Source organism: Pleurodeles waltl, chromosome 1_1 (assembly GCF_031143425.1).
Source record: "Pleurodeles waltl isolate 20211129_DDA chromosome 1_1, aPleWal1.hap1.20221129, whole genome shotgun sequence".
In the NCBI taxonomy this organism is placed as follows: domain Eukaryota; kingdom Metazoa; phylum Chordata; class Amphibia; order Caudata; family Salamandridae; genus Pleurodeles; species Pleurodeles waltl.
Genome location: NC_090436.1, coordinates 130,030,231 through 130,047,536, shown reverse-complemented (window position 1 = coordinate 130,047,536; position 17,306 = coordinate 130,030,231). Strand labels below are relative to the sequence as shown.

The following is a 17,306-nucleotide window of genomic DNA, read 5'->3' as shown; positions in this document are numbered from 1 at the left end:
TCTGTTAGCTGAGGAGCCACCCACTCAGGCTTAACAGTTGCCTGACTAGCCAGGACTTCTTGTGGGTTAGGTTGGACTTTACCAGTGCCACTTTTGGAGTTCTCCCCTACTGGAGCAGAATCTCCTTGGCTTGCTGGAACCTTGGCTAAAGGTTGTCCACCCTTCCTACACTGTTTTCTTTTCTTTTTCTTCTGGGGCCTACTTGCATTTACTGCAGAGGCAGGAACTCCAGAATCCTTGGGAGAGGACTGGCACTGGACCAGTTCCTCTCTTGGGCTCTGACTAACCTCTGGATAGTCATTTCCAAGGAGACAATCAAGGGGGAGGTCTGTACTGACTACCACCCTTCTCCAGCTAAAAGTCCCACCCACTTCTATGGGCACAAAAGCCACAGGCCTATCTGTGACCCTGTCTGGGCTAACTCTTACTCTGGCCATCTCACCTGGGATGTACTGGTTTGAGAACACCAGCCTGTCATGCACAATAGTGTGACTGGCACAAGTGTCTCTCAGGGCAGTGGCTGGGATTCCATTCACCAGTAGGTGGTGGAAGTGTCTACTTCCCTCTGGAATCTCCAACTCACCTGTTGGGCCCTTTTTCCAGTTGAAGGCTATGAAGACCTCCTCATCTGAGGAGTCATCTCCAATGGCTACACTGGTTACCCCTGGGATTTTGCTAGGGGGTTTGTTTTTGGGACAAGAAGTGTCCTTGGTGTGGTGCCCTGTCTGTTTACAGTTATGGCACCATGCCTTAGTGGCATCCCAGCTCTTACCCTGGTACCCACCTTTGTTTTGGGTTGTGTCTCTGGGCCCACCCACCTGGTCTGGTTTTTGGGGGCCTACAGGGGACTCTTTTTCTTTGTTTCTAGTGTCACCCACTTTCTCCTGGGGAGGCTTTGTAACCCCTTTCTTTTGGTCACCCCCAGTGGAAGTTTTGGTTACCCTAGTCTTGACCCAGTGGTCTGCCTTCTTTCCCAATTCTTGGGGAGAAATTGGACCTAGGTCTACCAGATACTGATGCAACTTTTCATTGAAGCAGTTACTTAAAATGTGTTCTTTCATAAACAAATTATAAAGCCCAACATAGTCATACACTTCATTTCCAGTTACCCAACCATCCAGTGTTTTCACTGAGTAGTCAACATAATCAACCCAGGTCTGGCTCGAGGATTTTTGAGCCCCCCCTGAATCTAATTCTATACTCCTCAGTGGAGAATCCAAAGCCCTCAATCAGGGTACCCTTCATGAGGTCATAAGATTCTGCATCTTTTCCAGAGAGTGTGAGGAGTCTATCCCTACACTTTCCTGTGAACATTTCCCAAAGGAGAGCACCCCAGTGAGATCTGTTCACTTTTCTGGTTACACAAGCCCTCTCAAAAGCTGTGAACCATTTGGTGATGTCATCACCATCTTCATATTTAGTTACAATCCCTTTAGGGATTTTCAACATGTCAGGAGAATCTCTGACCCTATTTATGTTGCTGCCACCATTGATGGGTCCTAGGCCCATCTCTTGCCTTTCCCTTTCTATGGCTAGGATCTGTCTTTCCAAAGCCAATCTTTTGGCCATCCTGGCTAGCTGGATGTCCTCTTCACTGGAGTTATCCTCAGTGATTTCAGAGTTGTTGGCCCCTCCTGCGAGGGAACCAGCATCTCTGACTATTATTTGTGGAGTCAGGGCTTGAGAGGCCCTGTTCTCCCTAAATAGGACTGGTAGGGGGGAATTTTCCTCCAAGTCACTATCTTCATCCTCTGTGTTGCCATCCTCAGAGGGGTTGGCCTTTTCAAACTCTGCCAACAGCTCCTGGAGCTGTAGTTTGGAAGGTCTGGGGCCCATTACTATTTTCTTTATTTTACAGAGTGACCTTAGCTCCCTCATCTTAAGATGGAGGTAAGGTGTGGTGTCGAGTTCCACCACATTCATCTCTGCACTAGACATTATGCTTCTAAAAGTTGGAATACTTTTTAAGAATCTAAAACTAGTTCTAGGTTCTAATTCAAACTTTTAACAAACTTTTAAACTGTAAAAGAAATGCTAACAGGGACTAACACAAGGCCCTAGCAGGACTTTAAAGAATTTAGAAAACTTTTCAAATTGCAAAAATCAATTTCTAATGACAATTTTGGAATTTGTCGTGTGATCAGGTATTGGCTGAGTAGTCCAGCAAATGCAAAGTCTTGTACCCCACCGCTGATCCACCAATGTAGGAAGTTGGCTCTGTATGTGCTATTTCAAAGTAAGGAATAGCATGCACAGAGTCCAAGGGTTCCCCTTAGAGGTAAAATAGTGGTAAAAAGAGATAATACTAATGCTCTATTTTGTGGTAGTGTGGTCGAGCAGTAGGCTTATCCAAGGAGTAGTGTTAAGCATTTGTTGTACATACACATAGACAATAAATGAGGTACACACACTCAGAGACAAATCCAGCCAATAGGTTTTGTATAGAAAAATATATTTTCTTAGTTTATTTTAAGAACCACAGGTTCAAATTTAACATGTAATATCTTGTTTGAAAGGTATTGCAGGTAAGTACATTAGGAACTTTGAATCATTTCAATTGCATGTATACTTTTCAAGTTATTCACAAATAGCTATTTTAAAAGTGGACACAGTGCAATTTCCACAGTTCCTGGGGGAGGTAAGTTTTTGTTAGATTTACCAGGTAAGTACGACACTTACAGGGTTCAGTTCTTGGTCCAAGGTAGCCCACCGTTGGGGGTTCAGAGCAACCCCAAAGTTACCACACCAGCAGCTCAGGGCCGGTCAGGTGCAGAGTTCAAAGTGGTGCCCAAAACGCATAGGCTTCAATGGAGAGAAGGGGGTGCCCCGCTTCCAGTCTGCCAGCAGGTAAGTACCCGCGTCTTCGGAGGGCAGACCAGGGGGGTTTTGTAGGGCACCGGGGGGGACACAAGCCCACACAGAAATTTCACCCTCAGCGGCGCGGGGGCGGCCGGGTGCAGAGTTAGAACAAGCGTCGGGTTCGCAATGGAAGTCAATGAGAGATCAAGGGATCTCTTCAGCGCTGCAGGCAGGCAAGGGGGGGCTTCCTCGGGGAAACCTCCACTTGGGCAAGGGAGAGGGACTCCTGGGGGTCACTTCTGCAGTGAAAGTCCGGTCCTTCAGGTCCTGGGGGCTGCGGGTGCAGGGTCTTTTCCAGGCGTCGGGACTTAGGTTTCAGAGAGTCGCGGTCAGGGGAAGCCTCGGGATTCCCTCTGCAGGCGGCGCTGTGGGGGCTCAGGGGGGACAGGTTTTGGTACTCACAGTCGTAGAGTAGTCCGGGGGTCCTCCCTGAGGTGTTGGTTCTCCACCAGCCGAGTTGGGGTCGCCGGGTGCAGTGTTGCAAGTCTCACGCTTCTTGCGGGGAGATTGCAGGGTTCTTTAAAGCTGCTCCTTTGGATAAAGTTGCAGTCTTTTTGGAGCAGGTCCACTGTCCTCTGGAGTTTCTTGTCGTCGTCGAAGCAGGGCAGTCCTCAGAGGATTCAGAGGTCGCTGGTCCCTTTGGAAGGCGTCGCTGGGGCAGAGTTCTTTGGAAGGCAGGAGACAGGCCGGTGAGTTTCTGGAGCCAAGGCAGTTGTTGTCTTCTGGTCTTCCTCTGCAGGGGTTTTCAGCTAGGCAGTCCTTCTTCTTCTTGTTGCAGGAATCTAAATCCTTAGGTTCAGGGAAGCCCTTAAATACTAAATTTAAGGGCGTGTTTAGGTCTGGGGGGTTAGTAGCCAATGGCTACTAGCCCTGAGGGTGGGTACACCCTCTTTGTGCCTCCTCCCAAGGGGAGGGGGTCACATCCCTAATCCTATTGGGGGAATCCTCCATCTGCAAGATGGAGGATTTCTAAAAGTTAGAGTCACCTCAGCTTAGGACACCTTAGGGGCTGTCCTGACTGGCCAGTGACTCCTCCTTGTTTTTCTCATTATCTCTCCTGGACTTGCCGCCAAAAGTGGGGGCTGTGTCCAGGGGGCGGGCATCTCCACTAGCTGGAGTGCCCTGGGGCATTGTAACACGAAGCTTGAGCCTTTGAAGCTCACTGCTAGGTGTTACAGTTCCTGTAGGGGGGAGGTGTGAAGCACCTCTACCCAGAGCAGGCTTTGTTTCTGTCCTCAGAGAGCACAAAGGCTCTCACCGCATGAGGTCAGACACTCGTCTCTCAGCAGCAGGCTGGCACAGACCAGTCAGTCCTGCACTGCACAATTGGGTAAAATACAGGGGGTATCTCTAAGATGCCCTCTGTGTGCATTTTTTAATAAATCCAACACTGGCATCAGTGTAGGTTTATTATTCTGAGAAGTTTGATACTAAACTTCCCAGTATTCAGTGTAGCCATTCTGGAGCTGTGGAGTTCGTTTTTGACAGACTCCCAGCCCATATACTCTTATGGCTACCCTGCACTTACAATGTCTAAGGTTTTGCTTAGACACTGTAGGGGCATAGTGCTCATGCACATATGCCCTCACCTGTGGTATAGTGCACCCTGCCTTAGGGCTGTAAGGCCTACTAGAGGGGTGACTTACCTATGCCACAGGCAGTGGGAGGTTGTCATGGCACCCTGAGGGGAGTGCCATGTCGACTTAGTCATTTTCTCCCCATCAGCACACACAAGCTGGCAAGCAGTGTGTCTGTGCTGAGTGAGGGGTCCCTAGGGTGGCATAAGACATGCTGCAGCCCTCAGAGACCTTCCCTGGCATCAGGGCCCTTGGTACCAGGGGTACCAGTTACAAGGGACTTACCTGGGTGCCAGGGTTGTGCCAATTGTGGAAGCAATGGTACATTTTAGGTGAAACAACACTGGTGCTGGGGCCTGGTTAGCAGGGTCCCAGCACACTTCTCAGTCAAGTCAGCATCAGTATCAGGCAAAAAGTGGGGGGTAACTGCAACAGGGAGCCATTTCTTTACAACCATGTTTTAGCACCATCCCTTAAATAGCCCAAGATGAGCTGCATAATTATAGGTTCTGAAATTAGGGAACAAAAGACTTCCAAAAAATGTGGTTATTGTAGTAACTTCAATGCGTGTCTCAGATTCTCAATATTCAATATAAATCTAGAGCCCACCTATTGTAGCTGATTAAAGACGCCTGTCCTTGGTCTACCACAATTGGAAATGCCTTAGATAAATAGAACAGGCAGGGTAACACATTCATGCTGGTGGCATAAAAAAACGAAATTATAACTCTTTTTCTATTGAATTTACCTGGAGAAAACATTACATGAGAAACAGTTTACAGAAAACAACTTTGCAGCTCACCCCACCCCACCCCAAAAATTTATTTTAAACACCACTCTTCCTCTTGAGTATAAAGGAAAAGTGTCTTTCTTGATATCACCAACCCTCACCCCTCTTTGCGGTAGTGATGCCATCCTACATTTAACCCACCTCATTCAGCCATGGAGACCAGATTTATTGGTGTTTCCTTGGGCACCCAGTGCCAAATATATCCTTTCTTCTGTGGCTGCGCAGAAGTCCATTGGTCGTTTCCATTCCACCATAGTTCGGATAGCTGCTGATCTCCAGTTCCATGCTGTCTCTCTTAGTGATCAACAGACCCAGTGTGACCAGTTTCTTCCCCACCCAGTTCTCACCACAGCCTGACATTATTCCCAGTAAAGCCATGCGGGCGGTCTTCTTCAACCAATAAACGGGCATATATAATTGTCCAATATCTAGATATCTCTGGGCAGTCCCATACCATATGGAGAAATGTATCCTCAGCCTCCCTGGGGCTTCTCCCTGTTTTTGTATAGGCATATCGAGGTGAAGTATATTCTATGGAAATATTTAAATTGGATGAGATGAAGCCTCACCAGTATCACTAGTGCCCTTGCGCCCATTGTTGCCTCAACCCAATTCTCTTCCTCTAAAGGGCTTAGATCCCTCTCTTAGCTCTCCCTGAGTGTGTGCATCAGATCTGGCATGTTGACTATGAGTACCCTGTAGATGAATGAGATGGCTCTACTGCCTCGCCGCTAAAGCAGCAGCTTGAATTCCAGCAGATTAAAGTCTGGGTTGTCATGGAGATGTCGGTAGGATTTCTACAGACCTTGTCAATTCCGAAGATAGCAAAAAACTGCATCTTATGAAGCAAAAATTATTTTTGCAGTTGCCCAAGGTACTTAAGTTGTGTCAACTCACGGACATTACCTAAAGACGAGATTCCAATAATGTCCCACCCAGCAAATCTGTTTAGTTGAGGAACCTCTAGTAACTTGGTCCTGTGCCAGAGTGCCGTTTGCTTAGTGAGCTTACTGTGGCATTTCACTGTTTTGCAGTGCTCTGCGCCAGCAATCACTCAAGGCTCGGGTGACCCTGGGCAGCTCCTTGGAGACCTGGTGGCTGTATAATTGTGCATGGACCACCAGTATGCTTGCCCATGTCACCTCCAACCGGACAAATTAGTCCGCCCCATCTGCATACGTTTAGTCATTGATTCACAATAATTGTGAGTTGTAGTAATATAATCGGATGTCCGTCAGTCCTAAGCCCCTATCATACGGGTTTTACACACATTTATTGAATGCCTCTCTTGGGGTCCCACCACCCCATATATAATTGGTAATGTTAAATTGCACGGAGGTGAGGAAGTTCCCAGGGAGGGCATGTGGGAAATTCTAGAGGAGGTACAACCATTAGGCAAAGCAATCATTTTAAAGAGGGTCCCACTGCCCATTTTTAGAAGTGGGAGCTTACCTAAGGCATCAAGCTGGGACTAAAGCTGGCACAGCATTGGTTCGCCATTGAAGTCCCATCAACATTTTGAGTCCAGAGTGACATGTTTCTCCAACTATTTAAAGACAGAGGCCCACTGCTGGGGGCTGTAATGCACTCCCTTGCTGTATCCGGACAGCAGTTTATGGGAAGCTTCACCAATTTATCCCAGTTGACCTTGAAGATGGAATCTTCCCTGTATACAGTAAGAAACCGCATTAGACGGGAGATAGTATGCTCCGGGCATCGAACATAAAAGAGGGCATTATCAGTATAGAGCGCTATGTGGTCTTCATGATCCTGAAGTGCATGCATCCCCATAGTTGGCCATCCATGTGTATCCATTCTGCTAATGATTTAACAGCCAGCACAAACCGCTCCATTTACACACACTGTGGCCTACGATAGCTCATATAAAAGTCAGACCAGGGCACAAAATTTCAGGCCGATAATCATTTTCAAGGACTCCATACAAGAAGGGCCAATCGATCATGTTAAATGCCTTCTCAAAGCCCATGAAAATTACGCCTGTGGCCCCATCAATCTTTGTGCCACATCCAGTGCAACATGCAGGTGGTGTATACAGTGCCTTGTCTCCATCCTGGGCGTGAAGCCATTTATATCCCTAAGTACCAGGGTGCAGATCACGCCTTCTAAGTGGTTAGCCTGACCCTTAGCTAGTATTTTGGATTCAGTGTTGATAAGAGGTTATCGGCTGATAACGAGGCACAGTCAGTTGTGGGCTTACAATGTTGATGTAGAACGACCACATGGGCACCACATAGATCATGCAGCAGAGTTCCCAGCTGCAGGGCCTCCCGATAAAGCAGGGATAGTTGTGGGACAAATTTGAGATGCATATGTTTTAAATAATTCCATCGGGAAGCTGTTGGGATTCAAATTCTTCCCTATAGGAAGGTTCTAAGGACTTCCAAAACATAGATAACTTGGGCCACCATCACAAAATATATTATGCATCTCTTGGGAGGATTTTTCTCTTCCCAGCTGCAGGACCTCCCAATAAAGCAGGGATAGTTATGGGACAAATTGAGTAGCATAGATTTTAAAGAATTCCACTGGGAAGCCTTTGGGATCCAAAGTCTCCCCCATGGGCAGACTCTAAGGACTTCCTGCTAAAACAGAGACAACTTAGAACACCATCACAAAATAAATGATGCATCTCTTCAGAGGATTTTCCTTTTCAACATTTGGAATTGCTGTGAGGATAAATATGATCTAATAGTCATGCTGAGGTGTAAAACCAGTTAAACATGCACATTTGGTGTACTACCTTGTGTGAAATGCTTCTCGTCGTCTTATCGATCTTTTCAGAGCACAGTAAACTCTTTTTCCTTGTTACCTTTAAGGTTTTTCAGTGTGCCATGTTTACCAAATGGAAATTTTTGAGGATGACATAAAAATCTCAGGATTACCTCTTCCAATATCACCTGATTCAGTGCCTCTCTGTTTCCAGCGAGAGCCTGGGAATCGACAGGTCCCAGATAATAGGTTTGTATATTACCGCATTCGGTCTCTTGCCTTGTACAGTGTTTGATAATATTTTACAAAGAGTGAGGGTGATTGTCTCTGGATCAGTGACTGTGCCCTCTCCATCAACACGGACACCCGGTGTAGGAAGCTGGCCTAGTGTGTGGGGAGTACCTATGGTACTTACACCTTATACCAGGTCCAGGTATCCCCTATTAGTGAAGTGTAGACAGGGTCTAGAAGCCGGGCTGTCTAGATGTAGCTGTGGATGAGCAGCCAACGCTTATCTGGGGAACATGCAAAGCTCATGCAAAACCACTGTAGTCACATAGCACTTACACACATGAAGGAAAACACTCAGTTGTACAGAAATAAAGGTGCTTTATTTTTGCCCCACAATACCAAACAGTACTAGAGACTCAAGCGTCCAATAGGAGGTAAGTGATACACTAAATATATACACTAGTGAACAGTAATAGGCATAGAAAAAGTTAGAATACAGTGCAAATAGCAATAACCAATAGTGGCCCCAGGGGGAGCCCAAACCACATACTCAAAAAATGGAATGCAAACACAGGACTCCTACCTAGGTAAGTGGAATGTGTAGGGGGAACTGGGAGTAGCAGAAAACCACAGAAGTAACACAGTACCCCCTCAGCGACCAGGATAGCAGGAGTAAATCGCTGGAATTTCCCCAAACCACCCAAAAGGAGGAAAAAGATTAAAAGAAAACACCCAGACAAGACTGCAAGAAACCAGCGGTAGATTCCTGGAGAAGACCTGTGGAGAGAGTGGACGAAGTCCAAGAGTAACAGGAAAGTCCAGGCGGAGTAGGAGCTACTACCCACCCAACTGTACTTGCAGGAGTTGGTCGACGGTGAGGAAGAACAGATCAGCAGTGCAGCCCTGGATCCAGAGAAGAGTTCCCCGATGGAGGCAGACCATGTCTCATGCTGAAGTGAAGATTGCAGGCGGGTGTTGGTGCAGGAATTCCACCAACAAGCCTTGGCACAGGCATATTCGTGGTTAGTGGACAAGTGGTATTGCCGGGACCAGCAAGGCCCAGGAAGACTCAACCTAGGAGAGGGAGTCACAGGGGACCCTCAGCGACTCCGAGGACCCACAGGAGCGGAGGCAGCACCCACAGGAGTCCCACAGGACAGGGACACAGAATTCGCAGAAGGAGCCCACGCAGCACACAGAAATGGATCCCACGCTGCAGGAGAACCACGCAGAGCCTGTACAGGAAGGAGTGCTGGGGACTGGAGCAACACGTCCCCTGAAAACCCCTTGGAGGAGATGCAAACAAGCCTTGGCATGGGGCTACCAACCAATTGTTTTTCCCACTACTAAAGGAGAAGTTGATTTGGCATACTGTGACCAATAAACTTCTTTTGCAGCTCACTTAAATATCGGCATAGCAAGCAAATTTCGTTTTAGGCACAGTAGGGAAGTTCACTGAGTTTAGGAAGACCATAAGGAATTTTACACATGAGACAAGTCAGTTTAAAAGTGATTGTATAGATAACTGCCTGCAAAATGAGCATTTTGAAAACATCGACTTGTTTTGTAGGAGTGCCAGCACTCTAGCTGTTGCATTTTGGCCTCTCTTTAAGTTCCATAACTGATGTTTTATATGATTCCCAAATGAGCCATTCTATGAACCTCTTGCCTAAATGTACTCCTAATTCCTCTTTATCATTCAATCTGGGTCTTTCTAACTCCTTCATTTGTAATGTGTGGGCTCCAAAAGAGCTGGCCTTTAATTCTCTGAATATATTACATATACCTGAGGCCTTTCGTGCACTTCATCTCCAGCGACAACATGTTATTTTTCTCTTATGCACTTAGCATCCAAGTTCTGCAAACGATGAACTCTGAGATCATCAACATAAGCCTACCCACACAGCCCTATATATGAGATAAGTAAATTGGGTTGGTTATATATGCTATGACAGTGAAAATCGATGTGCCATATTACACATTATTTGGACTAATTGTACGAAAAAACACATTCACACATTTATTGCCATGCAAAAGTCAAGTTTGAGTTTATTACCACAGTATAGCAACAGTGAGATGAGAAATACACTTTTTAATGCTCATTGCATGTAGCAGTTACTTTATACAACGAGACAACTTTCCTAATTGTCATCATATCTCAAGTGTGATTTTATGTAGCTGCACAAATTAATTCCTTCTGCCCTAGGTTTGCTTAAGTACATTTCATAAGACAAATGCACATGGAAAATGCTACGGCATAAACATATATCCAGATACGCTGAGTCAAATATGCTATCACCATTGTTCAGGGGATGGGAGAGGCATCCTGACACACGCTAGGCTTCGCCTCTTGTGAGTCATGGCCCTTCCCTACACTCAACACAAGTAATAACTAGTGTGTTACACTCTACGCGATTTCTTATATACTATATAGATTTATGCAGAAAGCAATTGGTGAAGCACAGTGTTGTTTATAGTCACACTAAAAGAAAGATGTAGCCCAGTACCACTAAGTCCATTACGAAGGAAGGCAAAATCCACTTGTTGGCTTTTTGCCCCAAAAGTAAAATTACTTTTTTGCTTGCTAAAAATCATTCCAACTTCCAAAAACCTGAAGTAAAATATGTGTGTATGCATCTGTCTGCGCCTATCCACGAGTGGCTTCAGGTCAGTGTGTGTGTTTGTTGTTGCCTTAATTGTGCTCTGCACTTGGGTGATAGTAATGTGTATGAATCCCAGACCTAATTCCACCCCCCAGTTTAATGCAATGGATTTCATTTGGGTTGTAAATATGGTAAACCGCCAGGGCCTGCAGAGGCCCCAGTGGCACTATGAACCCTGTCTTCTCGCTTTTCCTGTCTTCTTTTATATTTGATTTCATAAAGGTACAATCAGTATCTTCATGTATGTAAAACAAGAACGTCATTGGTAATAATGATAATTGGGGTATGCATTTTTCCTCAACAGTGTATCAAGCCAAAGAAGAAAGGAAAGAAGCAGAACCCTCTGTTGAGGAGTAAGTACTAATAGGAAAATGCATTGATTTGATATTGATGTTTGTAGAATTAATTTCTGTTATTCATGGTGCTTCATTGCAACACTTCGGTCATTGTAAGCACTGTAAGGAACCTGTGTTGTTGTTGCAGAGTGTCATGATACTCAGCTCACCAACTTCATATGGGTGGAATGACGGGTCAGCCTTGCCTTGATGTGAACTTGTAGCCTGCAAGTTGCTGCATGTTTAAGGTGAACAGACCAGGCAACCTTCAAATACAGATCAAAAGGAGAGCAGAATCCCAGAACATTTCATTGTAAAACTGTCTGAATTGCTGAACAAAGTGTGAAATTAAAACCTGTAGGGTATCAGGTTTTTCCTATCATAGAACATTTAAATAACTAAGTCAACGCTACAAACATTACAAAATATATTTCAGTAGTTGTGGAAGACCATTTTTTTTTGTACACTTGTGTGATGAAAAAATATTTTAATAGTATGAAAACCATCAGAAAACTTTACTTGGTGATGTGCAATGATAAATATGTTTCCTGAAACCCAATTTTCACAGATAATTGTTAATACACTATATAGTTTTATCAGTAAAGTTGCAAGTTAGTGGGAAGATTTTTGGCCATTTCTTGGAAATTTGCTTTCTGCTAATGACAGTGAGCTACTACACCATGCTTTAGTAATACATTTATTAAAAGTGAGTGTTTAAGCATAAACGGTGAAACTCATGGCAATGCTATTAGTAAACTAAGAGGCAAGTCATGGCTCATGTGTACTCTATATGTGGGCTAGATTCTTATTATACATGGAACAAATGTTTAGTCTGTTTAATCAAACAAGATGTTTTTTTTGTACAGCAGAAATGCTGAACTCTCATATTTGAAGGTGCAGAGTCAAACATGTTTAGACATTGGAGAATATATGATTTGTTTCTGTAACAAAAGTGATTAACCTGACCGATTACCAGCCCACCTAATCAAAACCACCACTGATAGAAGCTGACAGCACTGCAAGGTGAAAATGGTGAAATTTGCTAAGCATAGAATGACATTAATGCCATCTTCTTCAAGCATATTTCAAGTCTCTACTCTGCTTTCCCAGTTCCAAGCACTACACACATCAACTTAAAGGCATTCTCCTCCTGGTGTTCACTCCAGAGCTAGAGACTACTGAAGGCACCAGTTAAGTGAGCCTAAAATGTTGAATGTGTTCAAGCGTCTGTATAGAAACAAAACCATGGACACGGATGGCCTACTGGCCGAATGCTACATAACATTCTAAGACCTGCTAGCGCCCTAGATGTTAAATCTGCACTCCTCCTAGCTAAAAAAGGGTTCCCTTCCCCCAACAAAAAAGGAAGCATTACTTGTGGTCGTTTTGTAAACGTGACTATGATTTCATGGACGGAGCATTATTGCACCCTTTGTCAGTAACTTGGATTATGAACTGCTGAGTAAAATAGTGACTACTATACCATTGAAGGTACTGCCATTCATGGTGTAAACAGACATGAATGGCTTCCTCCCTAACAGGAGCACCTCCTCAACCATATGTCGTCTCTTCTACATCATCAAGGAATTACCTAATACAGTAGAAAGGTCAGATGCAGTGGCATCAATACCATCAACTTGGATTTTCTGTACGCAGTCCTTGGCACCCTGAATTTGGGACCAACTCAACTAAGCTGCTATATGGTAACCCAAATGCAAGAGGTGGAACAGAACAGGTGATCTCCTATAGTTGAAGAGTCCAAAGAATGATTTGCTAGGGTTGCGTGTTCTGGCCTGTTTGGCAATTAAACCTTCGGCTAGTAGTATGAGAATGGAAAGCAAACTGAAAGAGGGAAGGCATGTACTGCAACACTTGTTATCTCATTTTATGCTGACAATGTGCTTTCGTAACTATGGGATCCCAAAAATTACCCTTCCACCTGAATACAACTGATTAACAAATTAAGCGACTTCTGTGGCTCAAGGTAAATTGTACTAAGTCATGTGTTTCTACTCCAGTGGAAGCCTAAACAACGCTAGTGCATGCCATCTAACATCCAAATGTACCATGCTCAAACCACTTTTAAATATCTGGAGATCAGAATGTACCTTCACCAATATTATTAATTTAAGGAAAATTTTATCAGAGCAGTATCGGCACCTGACTTCCTCTCTTGATATTTACACGGGTGATCCATTCCACAATGGTCCTACTGCCTCCTCTGCTTTCCTGTTTTGCTAATATATCAGTAGTTCTCCCCTGAAGCTTAATCAAACAAATACAGACAAAGGTAATAAACTTAGTATGGAACGATTAAAGAAAAAGAGTTGCGTTGAAGAAATAATATTTCCTATATCGGAGTGTAGTTTCAGAGTTACTGGTTTGGAGCTGCTCAACGACTGTAGATAGGTGGATTTCCCAAGATAAAAGCTGTAAAGCACAATATTTAGAATGTGCACTGAACCTAAATATCTATACTAGTGGCATTGTGGGCTGAGATTCTTGGTGCCTTCCTACAGTTAAGTGAGCAGAGTTGGGATCCTCTGGTTAAGAGTGGATACGTTCACAATGGAAGACCTCAACCAGGGATATGATTTACCACTGGGAAGTGCCTAACAAACACCCGTCCTCTTAATATTATGCAAAGAACAAAACCAATGCCTTAATATGAAAAAATACTGAACCACCAGAACACAAGATGTTGCAATTGCTACTGACATTGGGTAATGAGATGAATAAACTAAAGATGCACCTGACAATGGGACATCCAGACTATAGGATGCGGATACAGGTACACAGAAGGTAAAGGGAACCTGGCTGAGAGCTTTCTGACAAAGACTGGACGTGTATAGGGAAAACACAACTCAAGTATCAAGAAATGCCTCCTTTACATTGGTGCAATTTAGTTATTCCCGCCAAAATTATTTACCTCAAATTGACTCTGTAAAAGTTTGGCAGACATGCCTGGAACATGTCCTAAATGTTTAACAATATAACACTAACTTTACCACATGGTCTAGGCTTAACCTAACTTGGAACCTTATTGGATAATGTTAACAGCAAACTTGGCCTCAATAAATGGCAAGTCCAATTTGTATAAGCCAGCAGGTTGCCTTCTTGCTGTTCTGCCACGTCCTAAAAAGTTGAGGACCGAAAGCAGGCTTATTGGCTAGCTGTAGTGGTAGCCAGACACAATATAGGAATGACATAGAAGGCTGCAACGGCGCCAGGCATCATGCATTGGAAAAGAGAATCAAAGAAATGGTCCAAGGTTGAGCGTAGCATTCCTAAGCCCCAATCTTCAGAATCGGGTGGTGCAGACTTGATCATAACTTGAGCTTGCTTGACCTCATTGACAGCAATAGACCATTGTAGACTGCCCCCTCCTCTCATATATTAGATTGCACAGTGAATACTTCAAGTGGACGTTTCTTTAAAAATGACTTCAGACTATCCCATTTCTGATTTATATGTATCCCTGCTTCATTGAAATATCAAATTCACCTAGTTTAATATAAGCTGTTCTCAATAAAGTGAGAGTGGACTTGATTGAATCTTGAGTGCCACTTATAGTACAATCAATTAGGTCGTTGTTGATTTAAGAATTATCAAAATACTTCATGACTGCGAGATGTTACTGAATATTATCTCTATATAATGAACAGTGATTCAATTAATGTGATGTATTCAATTGTTACAAAAATGCTAATAACGGTACTTAAAAACATACCAATAGTACCTCTGAATGCTTCTCAGTAGTCTTTTCGGATCCTATTAATGATTTGTTCCACTAATACTACCTGTTCCTCCCTACTTGGCTCCGATCTGATCTAACTTCTCCTGGTCTCATCTCCCTAACACTGACATATTTGTTTTTGCCACAAACGACACAGCCTTTTCCCTCTAAATTTCAATTTCAATTAGTGCTAACCCAATTTATTTAGAGTGGCCATCATATGTGCTCGAATTAACACACAGGAAAACTAAACCCCTGCCCTTCACTAAATGTTTACCTTCCTTTAAGCTATGGTAAACGGAGATGCTGAATCTTCAGTCATCTCAATTGTTATCCCAACGTTGTCCACATTACAAACAGGTAAACTAGAAAGCCTTTTGCTCCTTTCTTCTCAACATTTCATATCCTATTTCAGTCTCTTGAGACAACATTTATCGTGCATTTTGAACTTTGCAAACAATTCTTCGTTTTGCAGCACCTAGTAGAATGTCAGAATGTTTTATACTTGGGACGTTGTTACTCTTTTCCATGCAATCCACATTAAATAGCACAAAACCTTGCCCTTCCTCTATTTCTTAACCCTCCTTTGGCTTTGTTATTATACTATTGAACTGTTTTCTTCATTTTGAAGGCTTTATCTGTTTTGCTTATTATATCATCCAACCTGTCCTCTCTTCTTCCCTTGACCAATTGAAAACACCTTCTTCACAATGATTTTCTTACCACTACTGTAATAAACTTCATTTTGAAGGATTGACCCTACAACCATTACTTTCTTTTTACTGATTCATTATTCAGTTGCAACCTCTCTGAACTCCTCCTGCATACACTTAATCTACAAATTGATGCCAAGGATATCACGTTTGTCACACATTTTTCAATGCTGCGCTTTTGCTTCCTCCTAAAAACGGTATATCTACCAATAGACACATTTTGGGCCATATTCCTTTTGAAGATCTAGGCCTTTTTCAGATACTGGCTGAAGGCTCTAGTGTACCTAAAGCTTCCTCATATACATCCTTATGACCATAGACCCTTCCAACCCTTATGTATTCTCTGCCTTTCAGGGTCCTTCAGGACCTACGGCCTGTAATAATAACCCTTTTCTTTATAGCAGTATCATCACATCCTCAGTAACTCTGTCTTTGAAGGATTCCTTCCTTCCTTCCTTTCGTTCCATTCCAAATGTAGGTACTTAGAAATTGAATTAGAGTTACACTTTGCACGCTGATTACTTCACCCAGCGATCTAATTCTAAGTTAATTTTTCAACATACATATAATGTACATTATGTCTCTTAACCTTTTCTTCGCTGTTTCCAAAGTAAAATAACCTTCACTTCTGTAGTTCCACCACATAATATAGTTATGTTCCTCAGATTGTTTTCCACCAAAATTAATGTTGATCAGATTTACTTTCGTCTTCCAGTTGTAGATTGTCATCTTTGTTATTCCATTGTTGGTAAGTGCATTCAGAAAATGCACTCCTAGATGAGCCGCAACATTCACCTGCTTTGCTAATAATAAAATTTGCACAATTAAAAACAATCGGAGCCAATAAAACGTACGTAATCCCCATCCTCCCTCAGTAATTGATATCCAGTCACAAGCAGAAACATTTTTGACAAAGGTCCTTTACACCGAACTTAAGACAGGTCCTTTTTCCTTATGTAACATATGTTGTAAACTTAACATGCTCACTTGCGTAAGTGCAGTAATAAATGTGTGTTCTGGGAATTCATAAACATCTAGCTAGAGGTGCTATAAATATGATTGATGTTAACACTAAAATTATTTTTCTTTTCCTAGAATTAATGTGGTTTTTGTAGATCGTTCTGGACAACGAATTCCAGTGAGGGGAAAACTTGGAGAAAATGTCTTGTACCTGGCACATAGGTATGGCATTGATTTGGAAGGTATGTGTTATTTGTAGTCTCTTTGGTTTTTGTTTGGTTGTTGTGTGCCTAAGGTGAACATTTTAAATAAGTAATTGTGTACACATCACCTGCAGCAAAAATGCTTATTTCTGTGGGGACTAACAGGACTGAGCTTTTGATTATAAGAGTGGTGCATCTGCTGAAAAGAACATTGTGGGGAGCAAAGTTGATTTTATCCAGTTCCGGCCTCAAGTGCGGTTAAGATTCATAGATTTCCTCTTTGGTGTGCCCACCCCTTTTAAGGGATTAGAGAAGCAACATAGTAGTTTGCTTTGGTGATGCAGCTGCAGAGATTTCAGCTAAGGAGCTGGTCTTTTCTGAAGAAGACATGAATGTAATGCTGGCCACGGCTGCACATTTTGGCAGCTCTGAATTTGAGTAGAAGGTGAACACTATATTCTGACAACCATGCATGGCTGCATAATTTTGAACCGTTGATGTGAGAATAT

The 17,306-nt window shown here is 43.4% G+C and overlaps 1 protein-coding gene across 4 annotated transcripts in view; it reads left to right on the top strand.

Annotated features, from left to right (window-relative positions):
- The window catches only part of FDX2 (ferredoxin 2), a 67,103-nt gene that overhangs the window by 28,095 nt on the left and 21,702 nt on the right, over nt 1-17,306 (top strand). For all 4 annotated transcript variants that reach the window (XM_069218859.1, XM_069218860.1, XM_069218861.1 and 1 more), the window contains exons 3-4: nt 11,155-11,203; nt 16,730-16,836. In XM_069218859.1, coding sequence (XP_069074960.1) covers nt 11,155-11,203; nt 16,730-16,836 — 156 coding nt within the window. The remainder of the gene's footprint in view (nt 1-11,154; nt 11,204-16,729; nt 16,837-17,306) is intronic.